Source organism: Venturia canescens, chromosome 1, assembly GCF_019457755.1.
Source record: "Venturia canescens isolate UGA chromosome 1, ASM1945775v1, whole genome shotgun sequence".
Classification (NCBI taxonomy): domain Eukaryota; kingdom Metazoa; phylum Arthropoda; class Insecta; order Hymenoptera; family Ichneumonidae; genus Venturia; species Venturia canescens.
The window spans coordinates 37,590,080-37,609,149 of NC_057421.1; the positions used below are offsets into that span (position 1 = coordinate 37,590,080).

The following is a 19,070-nucleotide window of genomic DNA, read 5'->3' on the forward strand; positions in this document are numbered from 1 at the left end:
AATAATCGCAAAAGTCTGACACTCCTCGTTTAGCACTCGATGCGAAAAACTCGAGAACTCTGAAGCAACGAAGGGACGTCTATGGAGGTCAAGAGGTCGGTGATAATTGCTTTCGAAATCCATCTTGAGCCACAGACACGAGAGTTTCAACGAATTATTATTTGAAACGCTGAATACTGTGCAGATCGAATCGTTTTGAACTCAACTTTTTTTTCCTTCAAAGCAACCGACCTCGCTTCTCGAAATAATAATCGTCTCGTTCTCCCGAATCGGCAATCAGGATCGTTTGATGAAAAATATGAGAATTGAGGAACATACAAAAAGGAAATATTTGTCGCGAGCTTCGTATCGTTGTCCGATTAAAAGAATCATGGGCGTCATGACTTATGTAATCTCTAGAAGTTTACTGATTATGTATATACAGAATGTACACGAGCATTTTTTTCTTTCACTCCGGCTCGTTTCACAATAAATTTATTTCGACATACGGAGGGAGTTGAATTTTTATCAATTCTCCCAGCGGTGCGTGGGATGCTCAGATGAAGATACGCGACGAAATAGCCTAATCGAGCGATGCGGTATTCATGAACTTGGAATTATGACGTAACGACCTTCTCGTCAATCTTTTATTTATTATAGATAACCTTAGAAAAAACGCATCAACAGCAACGATAACAATATTTGTACTAAAACCAAAGGAATCATTGAAGCTACCTGGCGAGCAGCCGAAATATTCTCATGTCAGTGTAAAAAAATTTTTTTGATGCACCTGTACTAAAGTTTATTCTTGTCGAAATAAGGTAGAACATTTTTCAGTGTAGTGGCGAGGGATTTTGCTTTAGAGAGAAGACACACGGCCAAGTTTTCAGTGTCTTGGAGAAACGCACGAAAAAATTGGAAGAAATTCGAATCTGCAACGTAAAAGTATCCCGGACTGGTGAGCTTCGTTCGTACACACTGCGAGGGTGCGACAACAGTTTTGACATGTTCGCGCGCGAGAAGAGAGGTTAATGTTGATTCGAAAAATGTTAATAAGTCTCCTTAGTAGTCGCGAGCGATCGCGCGTTATATGCTTTTTTTCATTAGCGCGTTGATAGAACTAATGCCAAGCTAGATGAATGCATGATTAATTGTATTTGCTCGTTATGCGTTCTTGTTCTGGCTTCCGTGTAATACTCGTTTTTCTCTCTTGTCCCCGTCCCCGTGGTTTCTTTACCGAAGCATTTTGGACCACGAACAAGTTTCAGCTATACGAGAAACGAGAATAAAAAGCCACGGCGGACACGTTAGTACGAAGGGGCACGCGAGAGAAAGAGCGCTCTCTTCTCCCTCCCCGCCAAATCGGGCGTTCTCTCTTTCTCACTCGTTCTCTGTCGCTCGAGCCTTCGCGTTTCAGTTTTCAGTTTCAGTCTCCGATGCACCGTCGATCGGTGTAGTGCGTGACGAAAATACATCGCGCGATCGATAATTTTATATATTTCCGATAGAATATCTCACGTGCGTCAAATCTGACAAAATTTTATATTGCAGGACACAGAATCGTTGATACGAAAAGGAGTGTCATTTTTCTGTGAAACACGCGCAACGGAATAACTAATTTTTTCGAGTGTGCGACCTCGATTCCAGGTTACTTTTAAGAGAGTCGAGTCGGCTCAACGCAACGAAGGAGAGAGAGAGAAATATATTTCTTGCAACTCTTTCGATTTTTATTGAGTGACTCTCCGAATATAGCGCGATATAAAATAAGAAATACACAAGAAATCCATGAGGTGGCAGCAACGTTTCCGATTCGAGGAGACTTTTCGTATACCTGTTCCGTAATATACGTGCATACAAAAGATAGTGTAACGTTATTGCAAAGAATGTAACGTCGAATGTTTTCTTTCGTTTTTCTTTTCCTCGGTAAAAGTACTCTACACCCAAAGATTAAACCCCGTGCGACGAGTGAATTCGTTTGTTGCACGCGAACAACGAAATCTGTTTTCACAGCTGTGTGGACTGGGTTATGTGCACCACCAAGAGAGCAACAAGTGGCATAAGAACTGACGAACCGCTCGAACGACCAATACAGCGAAGATTTCGCTTTTCGTTTTTTCATTAAATTATTTTAATAGATTTATACATGAACAGATGAACAAATACATCTTCAAATGGATTTATTGCGATTCTCACCGTATTGATTGCATCAAAAGTTATGCGAATAATATTGGTGATCGATATTTCGCGTGTTTCCTCGCACGTAAAAATACAGTTGAAAATAATAGTGATAAAATTCATCAATCCGGAGACAACTATACGTGCGCCGTTAAATGTACTTCGAAAGTATCAAGGGGAGGAAGATTATCGAGAAATAGCCGTTGAACATGAAGGAAAAGTACACAAAAGGAACTAGCTCTTATCCGACGTACGAGTCGCGTACGGATTTCATATATTTTTAATACACACACACACACACATGCACTGTTTAATAAATAAGTATACGACACAAAAGGTTCTTCCTCTCCAATAAGCGTCTCGTTATATCTCGAGAGTTCCGCGAAGTCTTAAGAGCCCGCTCGTGGCGATTCTCGGCACTACGAAACTTCGTATGCGTACGAAGCGATAAGGTAACACTCGCGCCTACAACAAACAACACGCGTTTGGCACGTCATCCATTACTATGGTGCCCCAAGTAATGATCGTTCGTGACGAAACGAATGCTCGAGTATTATTCGGCTCGAAGAGACACTCGCCGAGGCCCTCTCGATGACCGTTTATCCCTCGCCCGATGAAATTACTGTCGTGTTTCATCGCCGCGGTTCAGTGAAATAGTGACTTTTACACGGCCACGTGTATCCTACAGAGTTTTAATTTATATCGGTTATTCGCAGTGCAGCTGGTCACGGGACATACGAACTCTCATATTGCAAGAGTTTGAACGTTATTTTCATGTATTAACGTTCTTATATGAGGACTTGTTGATGAATTTAGATTAAAAACGGGTATAGTCTATAGTGACGAGTGACCATGATGAAGTTCAAATCGCTGTTTCGCAGAGGACAGCCAAGCCATCCGCCAGCACCGCAACCTCAACCGAATCAACAACAGCAAACGTTGCGCCAAGCGAACTCTTCTTCCTTTCCAAGTGTCGAGGGTGGTAAACCCGACTCTTGTCCTCAGCAACAACCTCAACAAACCCACCAACAGCAACTGAGTGAAAACTGGACCGCCGGAGGACGCGACACATCGAGGAGCAACGCGGCGAAGCAATCCAACAAAGTTTCGACCAAGAGCTCCTCCAGAATGCAAGAACTCGAGCGGGAAGTGGAAATCTTACGAAAAGAACGCTCACGCCTCGAGTCTCGGCTGCGGGAAAATTCAACTGATTCGAAAATCTGCGAAGAGCTTCGCAACGAACTTGCCGCTTTGAAGGTAATACCATTTTTTATCCTCCCCAAGTATCATTTCTGTTTTATCTGGTTTCCTTTATTGAGATCGATTTTTTATTATGCCACACAATAATTAATAATGCTTCGATAATTTAGTCGTAAGCACGAACGTTGTCGATGTGCGCAGATTTGTTTTTATCCGTCACGTAAGGAGTGCGCGTATCCCAACCGTTCTTGATCAGACTCCACTGACAGTCGTCGTCGACTTGTTGCTCTACCTGTCACTATTTTCAGCTCGTTCAATGGCATGAATATTTCGTCGGATTCTCGGTTACGATTACGAGTTTTAGTAGCTCTATTTGTCAAAAAATAAAAGTTAAAAAAAAAACGATTTCCCGGAGGACTTTGTTTTTTGTAATAAATAAAAAACTTCTGTACATTTTCAATGAAGAACGGATTGTAAATTTTACATCTTCCGCAGTGACGTTCACACTTGTCTATGGATTTATATAATTTCAGAAATTTTTCACACGAGCGATGTCTCACAAAAGTTTGTCGAGTAAAATTAAATTTCGCATATTTGCTTTCGGATACGATACGAAGATAAAAATCAGTTTTGTGAAAGATCCAGAGACCGTCAATATTCCTCCTAAAACTCAAATTTAATGATCGAATGTTTTTTCGTCTTTATCGATGATTTTTTGACATTTCCACATTGACCGTCCTACTTCGGCTTCGGCTCGAAAATATGTTATCTTGAAATTGCACTTGGCGTAAAATGTACAATTAACGATGACTGAAATTTTTTTTTATCATGGAAAATGCGTTAGAATCTATTGAGAAATGAGTCACGATATCCCGATCCGTTTAAGGTTAAATGAGACACCAACTTTGCCTCATTGCGTGCGTGCGAGATATAGTTGTAGCTGTTGTGATCCCAAGTTTTTTCCTGCACGATCGATCGGCCGGAAAAAAAGCAGATACAAATCTAATGTGAAAAACAAAGAATGTAGTCTGGCGATTCTCTTGGAATGTCAACCGTACCAGGAGAAATCGCAGACGTCGACGAACTTTTACGAATTGAGATCGTCACAAGATTCTTTTGTCTCTGTCGATAAAAAACAACAAAGGTCATAAATAATTTTGGTTTAAACTTTAATCGGAATTCAAACAATGAAATTGTCGAACGTGCGACTCAAATTCAACCGCGAAAACAATTGATAGGTTATGTTGATAGGCAGCGCCGTATTCGAGCGGCGATTCATCTACCAATGCAGATCGTGGACGCCCGTACAGCACCGAAATCGTAAAGACGTATTTAAGACGTCTATACGATGTCTTCACGTCTAAAAGACGTCTTAAATACGTCTTTACGATTTCGATGCTGTACGGGCGCTTATGGCCGTTTTCTCCGACGCGGTTCAAACTCAGTTCAATTTTTTTCATATAGTTTCGAGATAGGATGAACCGAGTTTAAACATAGATTAACGTTGGAGAAAACGGGCATTAGTTTTTTACTCCAGCAATTTGTCATGAGATGAGATGGGGGGGGGGGGGGGGGGGGGGGTTGGTTAACAACGTGAGACTAGAACAAAATTTTCATTTTTTTCTTTTTTGACAAATTTCCCGAGATCAGCTAGTACTAAACTTGATAAAATGTTTTTGTGTCACTGCTGCAATATCACACAACGGATAGAACCGTTGGAAGTTTTTCAAACAGGATAAAATCATTGTAATTTTCATTGCATTCTTCGTTGCTCATGATTTGTAGACCGGCTCCAAACCCAATCGACGCGAGCCAATACGCTCTCGGCATTCAAAATCATTCGTATACCTCTAACCAATCATAATCGAGTGAGTTTTTTATACTTCACACGACTCATTTTCAATATCCCGATGCTCGAGGGTAATAAGCGTAAATTAGTGTCTGCATAATTTTTTCGTACTTTGGGATCTTTCGAAGGAGCGATATCGAAAGACTATGCAAATACGTTTTCGCAACCTGTTATTTAGCGTACTCGGAATTCGTAAAGCGATAATGGTGGGCCGATGAAATTTACCGACAAATTGCTATTCTCACGAGCGAGACTATAGTGTACGGTGGCGTAACTGTATATCATACACACACGTGAATGCAAGTTGTATATGTATAAGACGATAGAACGAGAGAGAGAGAGAGAGAGAGAGAGAGAGAGAGAGAGAGAGAGAGAGAGAGAGAGAGAGAGAGAGAGAGAGAGAGAGAGAGAGAGAGATGGAAGGATAGAGGAAGCGTCGATGCACACGAACAGAGAGCTCTTCGGGCTCTGAAAATTGCTGTTAGAGATTGCAGCAAAAGGCGGCGTCGAATCTGTAGGGGAAGAAAGCGAAGATTATATGTTTCTCCGTGGTTCTCTAATGTAGTATTGTTTGAGAATGTTTGAGAGCGTGTACGAGCGCGAGACGCGACTAGGAACAAGTGGCACTTGTCCCCACCAAAGATAGATAGAAACCGAAGATATATTTCTTATTTATATACTATCGAATAATCCTCTTGTCCTCCCTCTTCCCTGCCTCTTACCTTATCGCCTTGTATCGGCGCTCTTGATCGCGCTTACTTCCGCCAAAAACAATTGCAATGGTAAATATATATTCGTTCAACCTCTCGTTCAAAATGCCTCAAACATAACCTCTAAATACGTGACAGTTATCTTCGTTCATTCTTGTATACAATTCTATTGTTCGTTCTGCGTTTTTTTATTCTCAAGAGATTTTGTATCGCGTATTGTGAAGTTTTATTGTCGATGCTTTCAATAATTATCTGCACAATTGTAAACCACCGTGGCAAAATCACGGTGTTTTCTCAGTTTGTATCGCGAAGACTTTCCTTCTTCAGGATTTATTTCAGTGGTTTGTTGGTCGATTTTTGAAAATTCACTATTTTTTCAGGAGCAACATACCAGAGAAATTGTCAATCTTACAGAAGACAACGAAGCTCTGAGAGCTCGGCTCCGAGATGTCGCTCACTCACCGCTTTCCGACTCTGAGAAACAACAGCTTCTCCTTGATGTTACAAGGTTACACAACTCCGCACCAGCCTCCATCGCTGTTACCCAAGATGATGGACATGTCGCAGCTTCTCAAGAAACTACTGAACAACAAACATGTACCACTCCTGACTGGGACAAACGCTCCTCCAGTTCCGTCTCCGAAGTCTCTGTTGCTTGTCTACAAGATAGAATTCTACAAATGGAAGAAACACATTATTCAACCAACGAAGAATTACAAGCCACCATTCAGGAATTGAGTGATTTGCAGGTTGGTAATCGATCATTTTTTTATAAGTGTCAATTGAGAGGATTTTTGAGAGAATATTTTATTTTGCAAGGTTTCTCGAGATGGACAAATTTGATTATTTTGCCGCACGAGCACAAAGATAATATGTGCCGTGTTTTTTTTAATTTAATCTAAACCAAGAGTCCAAATGAAAACTGACTGTAGGCAGGTCGATTAATCATTTAGAAAATAAAGAAAAATTAATTGTCAATTTTTTCGGCCAAATTCAAGATATAATTATTGAAATTAATGATATTCAGGCCCAATTGACGGAACTTCAAACTGACAACGAAAGGCTAGCGGAAGAGAAAGGTGTGCTTCTTGAATCGCTGTGCAGACAAACGGAGAAGCTAGAAGATTCACGCTCCAAAGTTGACACTCTGCAGGGACTCCTCTTGCGGGAAGAACAACCTCAAGATTCGGCAAAAGGATATAATACGGAGAGAGAACAGAAGCTTGTAGATTTACTCAAAGTATGTTTTGACTTTTTTTGTTAAAACAATTACATGTGTCCTGGACGTTGAAAATGTAATTTGGCATGCTGGGTAGAAGATTCGTTTGAAAGCGTGTACAAATCTTTGCTTCCTTTCTAAGAAAAAATGTTACAAACTTTTCTCATAATCATTCAAATGATAAATGTGAATTATAATTCATGAAAAATGTGTTGTGAGTTACGTGCATCGTTACAATATTGTCATTCATGAATTTTTTTCAAAAATTTTTGTCATCTTTCGCCAAAGTAAAATCGTATGAATTACTAATTCGTTAGTTTGCAGTGCATATGACCAAATTCTGCCAATCCAATGCTGCGAGATGGGTTAGAAACAATTCTCATTAATAACATTTATTATTCTTAGAGCGCTCAAGAAGAGCGAGAATCGTTGCTGCGAAAACAGGAAGAACTGACTGGAGAGCTCAAAACTTTACGATCATCGGCCGAGACGAGTTCGAACGAGACGGAGCGATTGGCGCAAAGAGTTCATCTTCTCGAATCGACAGTGGATGCTTCGAATGTCGAAAGAAAACAACTCGAACTCGAACTGGCTGAGGCAAAACAAGAGGGCGCGAATCGTAGCATTGAAATAAGCAGACTCGCGACGCTCTTGGAGAATGCAAGAGCCAAAATCGAAGAACTGGAACAATCGAGACAATTGGAGAGCAAAAGTGAAGCTGATGAATTATTGCACGCTGCTAGACGCGAAAAAGATACTCTGGAAACCCAAGCTGCCGCACTTCAAGAACAACTCGCTCGATCCCATTGCGATCATGATCGACTTCGCGATCAGTACTCCCAACTCCAGGAAGAATATAAGGTTTGCCTCGCAGCTTACGTTTATATGGTTCATTATTTTAAACCACTTTTTTTCATATTTTTTTCGTGTACAAAAACAATGGCTCATTCGTTAAACAGGTGGCGCGAAACAACGCAAAATCGGCGATCGACGATTTAGAGTATCGATTCAACCAGATGAAGGACGAACGTCTGTCGGTGAGCACAGAGCTTCAATTGGTACGAGACTCCCTGGCGGAGTTACAGGCTCAATGTCAGCGGCATTTGGAAGACAAACGAGAATTGAAAGCCGCGTTGAGTGAGGCCCAACGACGAGAACGCGAGAGTCAATCGCATCAATACGAACTCGAGAGAGCCCTCGAGGAAGAACGAAAACTGCGTCAAGAAGAAAGCGCGGAGTGGGAACAATTTCAGGGCGACCTTCTGATGACAGTGCGCGTTGCGAACGATTTCAAAACTGAGGCGCAGAGCGAACTTGAACGAGTCGTTTTGGAAAACAAGGCGCAGCGAGATCGGCTACGATTACTGGAGGCTCAACTCGATAAACTCAACAAGGGTATGTCATTTCTCAGTTCGTATTGCACCTGCAAGGTCTCGAATAGTAAAAAAAAAAAAGCTCTCGAACAAAAGAAAACTATTAGTCTCTTCCAAAAATGATTTTTTTATTCAATTTTATGATGACAAAACAAATAATGGTGTACCGAGAAGAAAATCTAAATTAAAAAGTACATTTTTCTTTTATAAATACTTTGCCTCTGGCGCTGTGCGTTCGGGATATGAATTCTTGCAATATTTTTCATATGCTTAAAAAAGTAGTTTTTCCAACTATTTTTACGTATTGTGGGAGCTTCCCCTCGGATTTAAATACAACCAAACAGCAGAATCAATTAAATTTAAGTTAGACTTGCATTATTTTTATCTACATTGCATGCACATCGCACACGTGCATGAAGCAACGATGGAATAGACATATTAACCACACAATTTGAATGTTTTAAAGACGTTGATTCACTGTTTTGTTCGACGTGATTTTGCGCGTTAGACGGTAACAAAGGCGGTGATATTCGCATGCCCGAAATCTCTAACGATTTCGATCGCAAGCCTACGAGTGTCATACTGAAACGCGGGCGTACAATCAGAAAGCGGAGTGAGCCCGTGCGCACGATGCCAATGAGACAAAGAAAATTTCCATCGGATTCGGCGTTGGATCGGTCAACAGGAAAAAATCGTACGTCATGTCCGGTTGTCCAGGTCGGCGAACAATTATTGACTGGTACAGAAGTGGAGTTTTGTCCAATTACGAAAAAGAAAACAGTCTCGATCGGGAAATGCAAAAATACATTGGAGAAAGGCAACGAAAGTGAGACGAAAAATTTGAGCGGCGAAGGTTACAAAAAACTTTACATTCCAGCCTCTTCCGATCGAGGAAATGAAAAAAATGTTGAAAGTCGTCCATTGAAAAATATTCAAGGGATCGAGAGCACGGAAAATGAAAATTCTTACGGTATCAACGTTTCCAATAGCCGATTTTTTGTACCAAAAAATTATGTTTATCTCGACATGCAACGTTCCATGGATGATTTGCGTTTCGAAGTCGATCCTCGAATGGGTAAATTATTTCACGAAAGTATGGAGAAAATGTCGAGGGTTGGATTGAATTACAACGGATCTTTACCCGATTTGGTTGGTAAAGAAAATTCCTTGCTGAACTTCTGCAATTCTATGTCCGATTCGAATGACAACGTTTTTTTGAATTCCGAAAATACCAACGTCGAACCAACAGAACTTCGTGGAAGCGCTAGAATTGAGGGAATCTTAAACGAGCCACTCTTAAAAAAGTCTTTCTCACCAGAAGCCAAAAGATTGACGTCAAGCGAAGCAGCAACCAACTTTCTTCGTTTAAATGCTTTAGTACAGGAAAATGATAATAGAACTTTGGAACAAAAAAGCAGAGATGAAGATTTTTCCAAAATGCAAGCCACCGTCGAGCCTGAAAATTCAGTAGGGAACGGTGCAATACCTCTGATTGCTAAGCCTATTCTCATAGGAGATCCTGAGAACGATAACGATTTTGTAATCGGCAAAACTTTGCAAAATCCGAATCCAGCGGTTATAATTGAACCAACGATCTTTGTGCCTCGGGAATCAGTGGGTCTAGCAAATGGTTCGGCACTGAAAAACAGCTTACTAACCGATAAAATCGAGCGTTCCAATCCCTTGAAGAATGATCAGATCAATGTTTCTCTTTCCAAGGATTCGACATCGAGAAGATGTCACTCATGTCCGAACAACGATGAAATTAAGCAGAGAACGCGATTTTTGAGCTCGACGGAAATGACAAAACATAATGGAACAGTGAAAGAGGGTATGAATATTTCGGTTAAAACGGATTCCAGAAGCAAACGATTGGATACTTCGAGTAGCAGAACCTCCTCCAATTTGAGTAATCAAAAACGTATGAAATTGACTGAAGAAAAAAGCAACAAACTCCCCCAACGAAACGACTCTACGAGAATATCCAAATCACTTGTGTCGATCCCTTTCGGGCGCACGTATTCGTTGAAAGAAAAATTTGAGCCCATTGCCGAAGATGTCGAACTAAGACGAACCAAACGGCCATTAGGAATTGCAGGAGGCTGTAAGTCGGCACTCATACGCCTATATAAGACAGTTTCTCATCTGAAATCCCACTCTTCAACAAAGTTTCGGGAACACGATGAATTTTACAATCCTCATGTTTTGTTTGTGTTTGTACCTTCGTCGTTGGAATATTTTCTGTTTCTTTTACATTTTCACACGCGCTTTTTGTGTACGATATTGAAACTTGCATTATTCCGTTTTTATTATAATATTTCTTATCAGCGTAACAAACCTTTTGAGGTAAATATCGTGGGGATTCTTGGAGCAGATCAAATCTGCAGGACCAAAAAGAGAGTTCAAAATCCTCCGTAGTCTGCACCTGTGGAAACATTAATTGAATAAAAATAAGTTGACTTCAAATGATGCAGAATTCAATATCGTTTATTCGTCGATCGCCAGTTTCGTACAGGTCATTTCGCTTTATCCGTGTGGCCATCTCGATGTCGTTTATTGTCAGATTTTACTGCTTATTGGTTGATGGAAATGTGAGGAAACTACAAATTATGTGGCTCGTACATATTTAGCATCGAAAACCAGATCTGTGCTTTTTTTTACTCAATAGTAAATAGTAGTAAATCGACTATTTTTTATTTGAACCGACGAAACACTGAGAAACTAAAATCCCGAATCATCGTCGATTACACAGGAGTAAAACTAGTTATGAAATGAACGTTTTGCAATTCTGTTCGGATTACAAATACATTAGATTTTTTTAAAATTTCCATTATTTTCGTAGTTGTAAATTGACAAATTTCAAGATGGAAAAAATTTGATGCATTCCGTGTGCAAAATTTTATTCCAAAAAGATGTTTTTTTCAAAGAGGATCGCTGTCCTTAGGGTTTATAAATAGCTGAGAGTATTTATCTATTTCACAGCTTTTATAACAGTCGTTGAAAAAAAAGTTTTTTTTAGCATTGCATTTCGGGTGCTTCCAGCTTTGATTTTTGTCGCACTCAATGTGGGATTTTTGGGGGGTTTTAGAATTGGAAAAGAGAAGCCTTGGAAGTGAAGGAAAATAAATTGATTTTCATTTTCAGCGAATCAGAAGAGTATGCCACCACCTATACCGAGACCGGCGAGCACACCAACGGAAACGCAACAGAGCGTTTTGACGAGTGTGCAACAGGAAATGGCAGCTCGGAGAAAAGCTGCGAATATAACGAGGCAGGACTCGAGGCTTTCGGTCAAGTGTCTAATCGAGAGTATCGAGAACGCAACGAAACAGGCGAAAGCCGGTACGTGCGCCGACGGCGAGATTGACGAGTCTACCCTAGGACGAGCATATTCGATTCTTGATGCTGACGTTATTAATTCAGCCCTATGCGCAGGACCAGGAAGTCGAAGTAGCTCAACCTCTTCCATCAATTCCATTGGTACAAACGATTTGCTCTCCTTGAAAGCACCACTTCGAGATCAACAACAGATGAACAATTTGATTGTCAGCAGCCATACAACCAACAATAACAAAACTCAAACGACGAATAACAGAAAAACATTATCAGGTAAGAAGATGAATTTTTTTATTCTAATAATAACCGCAAACAAAAGTAGCTCCTACCTCAATTCGTTATTTTTAAGCTCAATCATTTAATGACAAAATATTTCGATTAAGCTCCATCAAATAATCACTAATAGCCTTACATCAAGGTAACAATAGCGAAATATCATTTACATATGAATACTTTCAAATCAAATCAAACGAATTTTCCAAAATGAAATATTCCTCGACATTGACTATGATCAATTTGTTGAATGAAACAGACACGAAATCATCAGGACCAGTAGGTGGAATGAGTCCCGGTGAACTTCTCGATTCGGCGGCTTTAAACGCAAAGGCGATTGATTTTGTGCAACGGAATAGTATCACCGATCTTTCAGAGCGCAAAGATCCTCTTTACGGTTTAGTTAAGAATGGTGGCTCCAAGAGAAACGCACTACTCAAATGGTGTCAAAACAAGACCCTCGGTTACCGGAATATCGACATCACGAATTTTAGTAGCTCGTGGAACGATGGACTCGCTTTGTGCGCTATTTTACATTCTTATTTGCCGGATAAAGTTCCCTACGATTCACTCACACCTTCCGAGAAGAGACGCAATTTCTCAATCGCCTTTTCCGCCGCAGAAAGCGTCGGTATACCTACGACACTGGTTAGTATTCAATAAAATTAGAATATTTATTTTTCAATCAGAAGTTCGATTCTTTCTATTTTTTTTCTAATACCCTCTATTTTCGATGCATCTGAGATTTTTTTTACCAGTAAAGAAAAACTTATTCCAGTCGACAATTGATTAATTTCGCGAATCAGTAAAAAAATGTGTTTAGACTTGATCATTTGGATATTTAAGTGTCTGTACTTGAAATGGAAATATTGTTGATTGCCACTGATTTTTATGCAGAATAATTTCGAATGATTTATGACTTTTTTATATTGAGAAAAAAGCAAGAGAATTTCGTTTTTTAAAAGTCGTTTGAAAATTTTCTAGAACATCGGGGAAATGTGTCAGCTGGAGCGACCCGACTGGCAACAAGTTATGACTTATGTTACAAGTATCTACAAACACTTTGAGACTTGAGACTCCCCCGGGATGTTGCTCGTACGTTAGAGATATGAATGGTTGATTAAACGAGCGAGAACAATTGCATCTAGTCAGTCGAATTGTGGAGTGAGAGAGAGAGAGAGAGAGAAAAGAAGAATTGGGGCTGGGCCGGAAGTCGAGATGGCCTGGAACGCGATCTGAATCAATCAAGATGAAAAATTGTAGCCCCGCGTGTACATAATTTTGAGTTCCCGACTCTGATGCGCCTTCAACTCGATTGAAAGTTTGATTAAGCGTAACGCCATAGATGGAATTGCTTTTTTATCATGAGACTGACAAAATGAAGGAAACGAAACAAAAAAACGATGAAAAAAACAAACATACTCAGAAGTATTTGCTAATTTTTTGAGTATACGTAGAATGAAGTATCTGAACGAAAAATGAAGGAGAGATGAAATACATTCGCTTGTACTGCGTTTGTCGAGCCTAACGAGTTCAAGTATTTGCGTTCCTCGTACTATGAGTATTTTTCTAACGTATTATTTTTCGAAACATATTATTATTTTTCTTGTAAATTTATTATACTGTCTACGTGTACGCTTAAGGTCGTTGAATCAAGCATTACCTAATTTATTGCATTAACCACGTTCAATAGTGCAGAGTGCGAAAGAAAAGTGTTTGAACGTTCTGGGTTTTTTTTTTTTTAATATGATGCAAATAAACATTAATCGTCGATTGATCCCACCGTTGTTACGGGGGACAAGAACAGGACATGGTTAAGTTCTCTGTGATATAGCGTAATATAGATCCTGAAACAGAGATACGCGTTATCGTTATTGCTCTTACTAGTATACGAACACCTCTCCTCGATCTATTTTTTCCTATTAATATTATTCATCCTTCGTACGCAATATCTTCTGTTTTATTATATCAGTCATACGAACTGGACAATACGCTGTTCAACGTGAAACAATAAACTTGCCTAATGCATCTCAAAGACAAAATCGAATGAAAACCTTGATTTTTAAAAAAATGAACATTACTACAAATATTGCAATTGGAAATGAGAAATGAAGAAATATACACTGAAGTAACTTACAATGTGTAGAAGTATTTATTCAACATATATGTTTCAATAAAAGTTGTCCCGTGAGTAAAAAAAGTATGCTATACTAGAAATATATTTACAGGCGTTGAATTTTATTTACAAATCGGAAACTGGTTCTTGATGATGTTGAAGTCAACTTTCATACGACGCAACACAAATTCTTATCTCAATTTTGTACTCCCCGTGTGTCAACACTCGTTTCACATACTAGAAAGATATTCATTTGAAATTTTCGCTTATTTTTTAAAATCCGAGCATGCCAAAAATGGTAGAAGAGAAAAAAAATTTTGTTGCAATCAATAGTCGTAATGTTGGACATAAAAAATTTCATGTACGAGGAATAATCTTTGTGTAAAAAGGGCCATCACGTTTCTGTAACGTCCATTTTATCCTGATCCTTATCGCCGGAGTAGTATTCGTTGGCCGGTTCAATTATTTTGTCGGTGTCCTGAGTGTTTTGTCTGGAGTCAGGATCTGGTTCGGGCTGTCTGTCTTCTTCAGGTGGTAGAGCGTCGCAAGGTACATCATGCATTTGTACGCTGGGCGAGTGTTGAACCATTTTTAAATTGTCGTAAACGTGTTTGGCGATGGCTTCGAGATACTGCTTACTATTGGCATTGTCCTGTCGCGTGACGACTTCGGGATGAAGCGTGAAATCTGGAGCAAAGTATTCGAGATACTCTGTGTATGGTAATTCGTTGCTTATTTGTTCGTCAACGAGCAATGAGGTTTCGTAAGTCCAACAGCGCGCGACGTTCCTCAAGGTGTATCCTCCACCACCAACGGTCAACAGGGGAACGTTCAAATCTCTAACGAATTTGACACATTCGCCGTGTCCTTTTGTACTCAGACTAAAACAACCGAGTCGGTCGTTGGCCAGTGAATCAGCTCCACACTGGAGAACAATAGCGGTAGGTTGGAAAAATTCCATTACATTAGCTATGACTGGTTTGAAGAGAGCAACGTAGGAAGGATCGTCGATACCTTCTTTCAGTGGCACATTGACGGAATAATATCTTCCGCTTTCTGCACCTATTTCATACATGTCTCCTGTTCCTGGGAAAAAATAATTTCCATATTTATGAAAAGATACAGTCATCACTCTGTCCGTGAGGTAAAAAGCTTCTTGAACTCCGTCTCCGTGATGTACGTCTATGTCTATGTACAATACTCTTGCATGATACTTGAGTAACTCCAGAATCGCTATGACTATATCGTTGATGTAACAGAAGCCGGAAGCTTCAAACTTCTTAGCGTGATGCAAACCTCCGCTCCAATTTATTGCTATATCACAACAATTGTTGTTTAGTTTAGTCGCTCCTTCCAAGGATGCTCCTGTGTACATGGAACAGAAGTCAAAGAGCCCTTCGAAGACCGGACAATCGTCACCAACGTTGAAATGGCTCAGGTACTTTGTGTAACCTTGAAGATTTTGTGGTGTTACACGCTGTAGAAATTCAACATACTCGTCCGAATGGAAACGACACATATCGTGGGTACTCGCTCTGTAAGGGCGATATATTTGCATTTTTTTGTGCAATCCATAATTAAGCACGAGACTGTGAATGACAGAAAGCCTATGCGGCTTCATCGGATGCCCCGGTCCATAATGAAAATTACCCACGTCCGGGTTGTAGAAATACGACACTTTTTTCGACACCGGGGTCGCCGTCATTTTATTTGTGTTTTCGTTTCGTTTTCCAGGTTAAGTTACCGCTGGTCCTGACTTATTGCACCCGTGCAATCGTCCTCGTTGTTATTTTCTTTGCAATCGAAACCATTGGAGATTTTGAGTCGATCTGTCGGGTTCGAAACTTTTTCTTGGATTTATTATCCCTCAACATTCATGATAATTCGGACAGCGAAACTTTTGGATGGACAATATTTGGGAGACGCTTGAATTTCTTTTTCACGCTACTTGTGTGCATATAGCAATACGCGTTCCATGTACACTCTTTTTTTTGGCTGCTGCTGCTACTTGATGAGGAGCGCAACCAGCGCAACACTACTACTCGCACTTCGCGCTACAAAATTCCCTATATCTGTAGCCTATGATTATACAACAACAGAGCAGAGGGGAGACGACGACAACAAAATAGGATAGCAACATGGTCATGTTTTCAGTTTGTCCCTCAATATGAAAATTACTAATAATTAATAAGATAAATATCTGTTTTTGAACTTTTTAAGAACACATACGTATTGAAAAATGAATTTTTAAAGTTTATTGATGGTAAAGTTCTCAAAATATGCGAAAAATTTCCAAGACATCTATGTAGCCGACGATGCGCGGTGCGGTGACGTCTGAAACAGCCGGTAAAGTATGTATGTGGTGGATGTATGTGGTGGCAATACTCGGTGCTCGGGATAAACGAATCGACGGGGCAGGAGCGACAGGAGTGAGGAACACACCTTTTGTTACTTGCGCCGCGACGGGGAGTCTTGTTGTATGTATTGGGGTGACGTCGCTCCGTTGCGACGACTACTACATGTCAAAAACGTTAAGTGTGGTGCAGTGAGGCAGGGTTTTTTTATTCTTATATTCGGTGTCCAAAGGATTTCCAAACTCTGAAATCCAGGATGCTGGCGTTAATAAATCGAATTCTCGACTGGTTCAAGTCATTATTCTGGAAGGAAGAGATGGAACTTACTTTGGTTGGATTACAATACAGTGGGAAGACAACTTTCGTTAATGTCATAGCGGTATGCCGTCATTTTTTTCCCCGTATTTTTGTTTTTTTTTCCTCTCATTTCTGTCCCCGAAGTTTAGTAGACAAATTATAAGAATTTAATCTACTAAATTCGTGATCTACAAACAGTTTTAAAGGTCACAAAGGAATGAACAAAAGTTTTGGTTAAATTGTTAAAACCTCCTTCCCCTCCCCCGCCCCTACCTCGTTGCTCGGCCGGAACGTCTCGCAATTTTTCACCGGCTGTTTAAACTCTCGTTCGATTTTTTATTTTTGATTCTTCATATTTTTTCTTTCTTTTTTTAAATATTTTTTAGTCAGGACAATTCAGCGAAGATATGATTCCAACTGTTGGCTTTAACATGCGCAAAATCACTAAAGGCAACGTTACTATCAAAGTATGGGACATCGGTGGACAACCCAGATTCAGATCAATGTGGGAACGTTACTGTAGAGGCGTCAATGCCATTGTTTATATGGTCGATGCGGCAGATTCAGAAAAAATTGAAGCTAGTCGCAACGAATTGCACAATTTATTGGATAAACCACAGTTGTCCAGTATTCCTGTTCTCGTTCTTGGTAATAAAAGGGATTTGCCTCATGCTCTGGATGAGAACGGACTGATAGATAGAATGTAAGTTTAAATTTGATCATTCACTTTTAGCCCAAAGGATTTCAATTCTTTCTGCATACATCGATATTCCACTACTCCAAATTTTGGTGATCCAAGTAAATGTTTTTGTCGTATGAAAACTCCGATGGGCTTTTCTATCGAATTTCTGCAAAATATCTTTTGCAGAAAATAGATTTGGATACACTGTTTTTTCGTTTATTCTGTATTATTTTTATTCCCCAAGTAATGTATGAACTCGCGAATTAAATTTTGAAAAAAAATATCACCAATTTTCATTGCTGCAAAAAATAAAGAGTTAACAACCAAATTAATCATAAACAAGACAATTATCTTGGTGTTTTAATTGTCGGAATTTTTCAGGAATCTTTCGGCCATACAAGATCGCGAAATCTGTTGCTACAGTATTTCGTGCAAAGAGAAGGACAACATAGACATAACGCTTCAATGGCTAATAGCGCATTCGAAGAGTGGTGTTCGCTAATGCGCGCGATATTTCCCAATCAATCGTTTTCTTAATATGACAGTTAACGAGATTGTGAACAGTAACCAAAAAAAGACAAGAAAAAAGAAAGAAGCTAAGGTAAAATATGGAAAAAGCGTTTGAGATGAAAAATAATAATAATAATAATAATAATAATTAGAGATCGGGAACAATCGTGCGAGGATTGGATGTTCGTGATGTTTTGTTTATAGTGCGTCACTAGTATACACGAGATAAAAAATAAAATAAACGACGAGGATTTTTTTGAAAATTTGCTTAAGCCGCTATTGAGTATATAACGTGTACTGATGGTGCAAAAAGTCTGCAAAAGATCAGGAAAATAGCTTGTTGCGAGAGACCCTCATACGAATTATTATTAAACGGCACAATCGCCGCAGGCACGTAGGCTATAAGGGAGGAGGTTTTTTAAAATATATATATATATATCATTTTTTTTTGTTACTGGGTACTTGTGCTCATTGTTTCAACGTTACCATCATTACTATACCGTCGTTTAGCCGAGAATCGACGTAATTATAGACACGATTGTGTTGTCGGGTAGCTAATGCAACTTTCTGGCGCAAAAGTATGATAAATATATTGAAAGAATAACAAAAAATATATAACATATTATCATTATTATACATGTGAAATTCAGTCTCGAAATAACGGGAAGAAAATATAAAAAGTAATTAATGATATTGATGAAACAAAATTTTAGAGACCGAACATCATAGAAGAAAAAAAAAACAAGAAAATCATGAAAAAAAAACAGATAGCTGAGAACGCCGCCGTTGCCGCCGCATATTCACCATATATAACTATACATTTATATTATTTAGATCGATTAACGATGTAACGTTGATTTATTATCATTCTCTGATAAAAAGTGTCATATGACCGTTGTGTTATGTATATATAAAGACATAAACTGATGTACTGTATTTCGAACAATTATAAAGATACGGTCTTTTGACGAATTCTCTCGTGGATATCCTCCATACC

General features: G+C 39.4%; 3 protein-coding genes across 6 annotated transcripts in view; 2 read left to right on the forward strand and 1 right to left on the reverse strand.

Moving 5' to 3' along the window:
- LOC122419290 (cytospin-A) overlaps positions 1-14,253 on the forward strand; it is a 30,840-nt gene extending 16,587 nt beyond the window's left edge. Inside the window, exons 4-13 of one of the 4 annotated variants that reach the window (XM_043433722.1) lie at positions 3,036-3,411; positions 6,294-6,662; positions 6,941-7,153; positions 7,538-7,993; positions 8,092-8,527; positions 9,014-10,609; positions 11,650-11,847; positions 11,929-12,114; positions 12,374-12,762; positions 13,099-14,253. In XM_043433722.1, the coding sequence (XP_043289657.1) occupies positions 3,036-3,411; positions 6,294-6,662; positions 6,941-7,153; positions 7,538-7,993; positions 8,092-8,527; positions 9,014-10,609; positions 11,650-11,847; positions 11,929-12,114; positions 12,374-12,762; positions 13,099-13,188 (4,309 nt within the window). In that variant the 3' untranslated portion in view covers positions 13,189-14,253. Of the gene's footprint in view, positions 1-3,035; positions 3,412-5,693; positions 5,986-6,293; positions 6,663-6,940; positions 7,154-7,537; positions 7,994-8,091; positions 8,528-9,013; positions 10,610-11,649; positions 12,115-12,373; positions 12,763-13,098 lie in introns of those variants that run through there. The other 3 variants (XM_043433723.1, XM_043433721.1, XM_043433724.1) reach the window with 3 other exon arrangements.
- HDAC3 (histone deacetylase 3) lies at positions 14,244-16,272 on the reverse strand. Its single transcript, XM_043433728.1, has one exon. The coding sequence runs from the start codon at positions 15,933-15,935 to the stop codon at positions 14,625-14,627; it is 1,311 nt and encodes a 436-aa protein (XP_043289663.1). The 5' UTR covers positions 15,936-16,272; the 3' UTR covers positions 14,244-14,624.
- A 381-nt stretch (positions 16,273-16,653) lies between these two features.
- On the forward strand, positions 16,654-19,045 carry Arl8 (ADP-ribosylation factor-like protein 8). Its single transcript, XM_043411427.1, has 3 exons — positions 16,654-16,963; positions 17,268-17,584; positions 17,945-19,045. The coding sequence occupies exons 1-3, from the start codon at positions 16,841-16,843 to the stop codon at positions 18,063-18,065; spliced, it is 561 nt and encodes a 186-aa protein (XP_043267362.1). The 5' UTR covers positions 16,654-16,840; the 3' UTR covers positions 18,066-19,045.
- Positions 19,046-19,070: the final 25 nt, after the last annotated feature.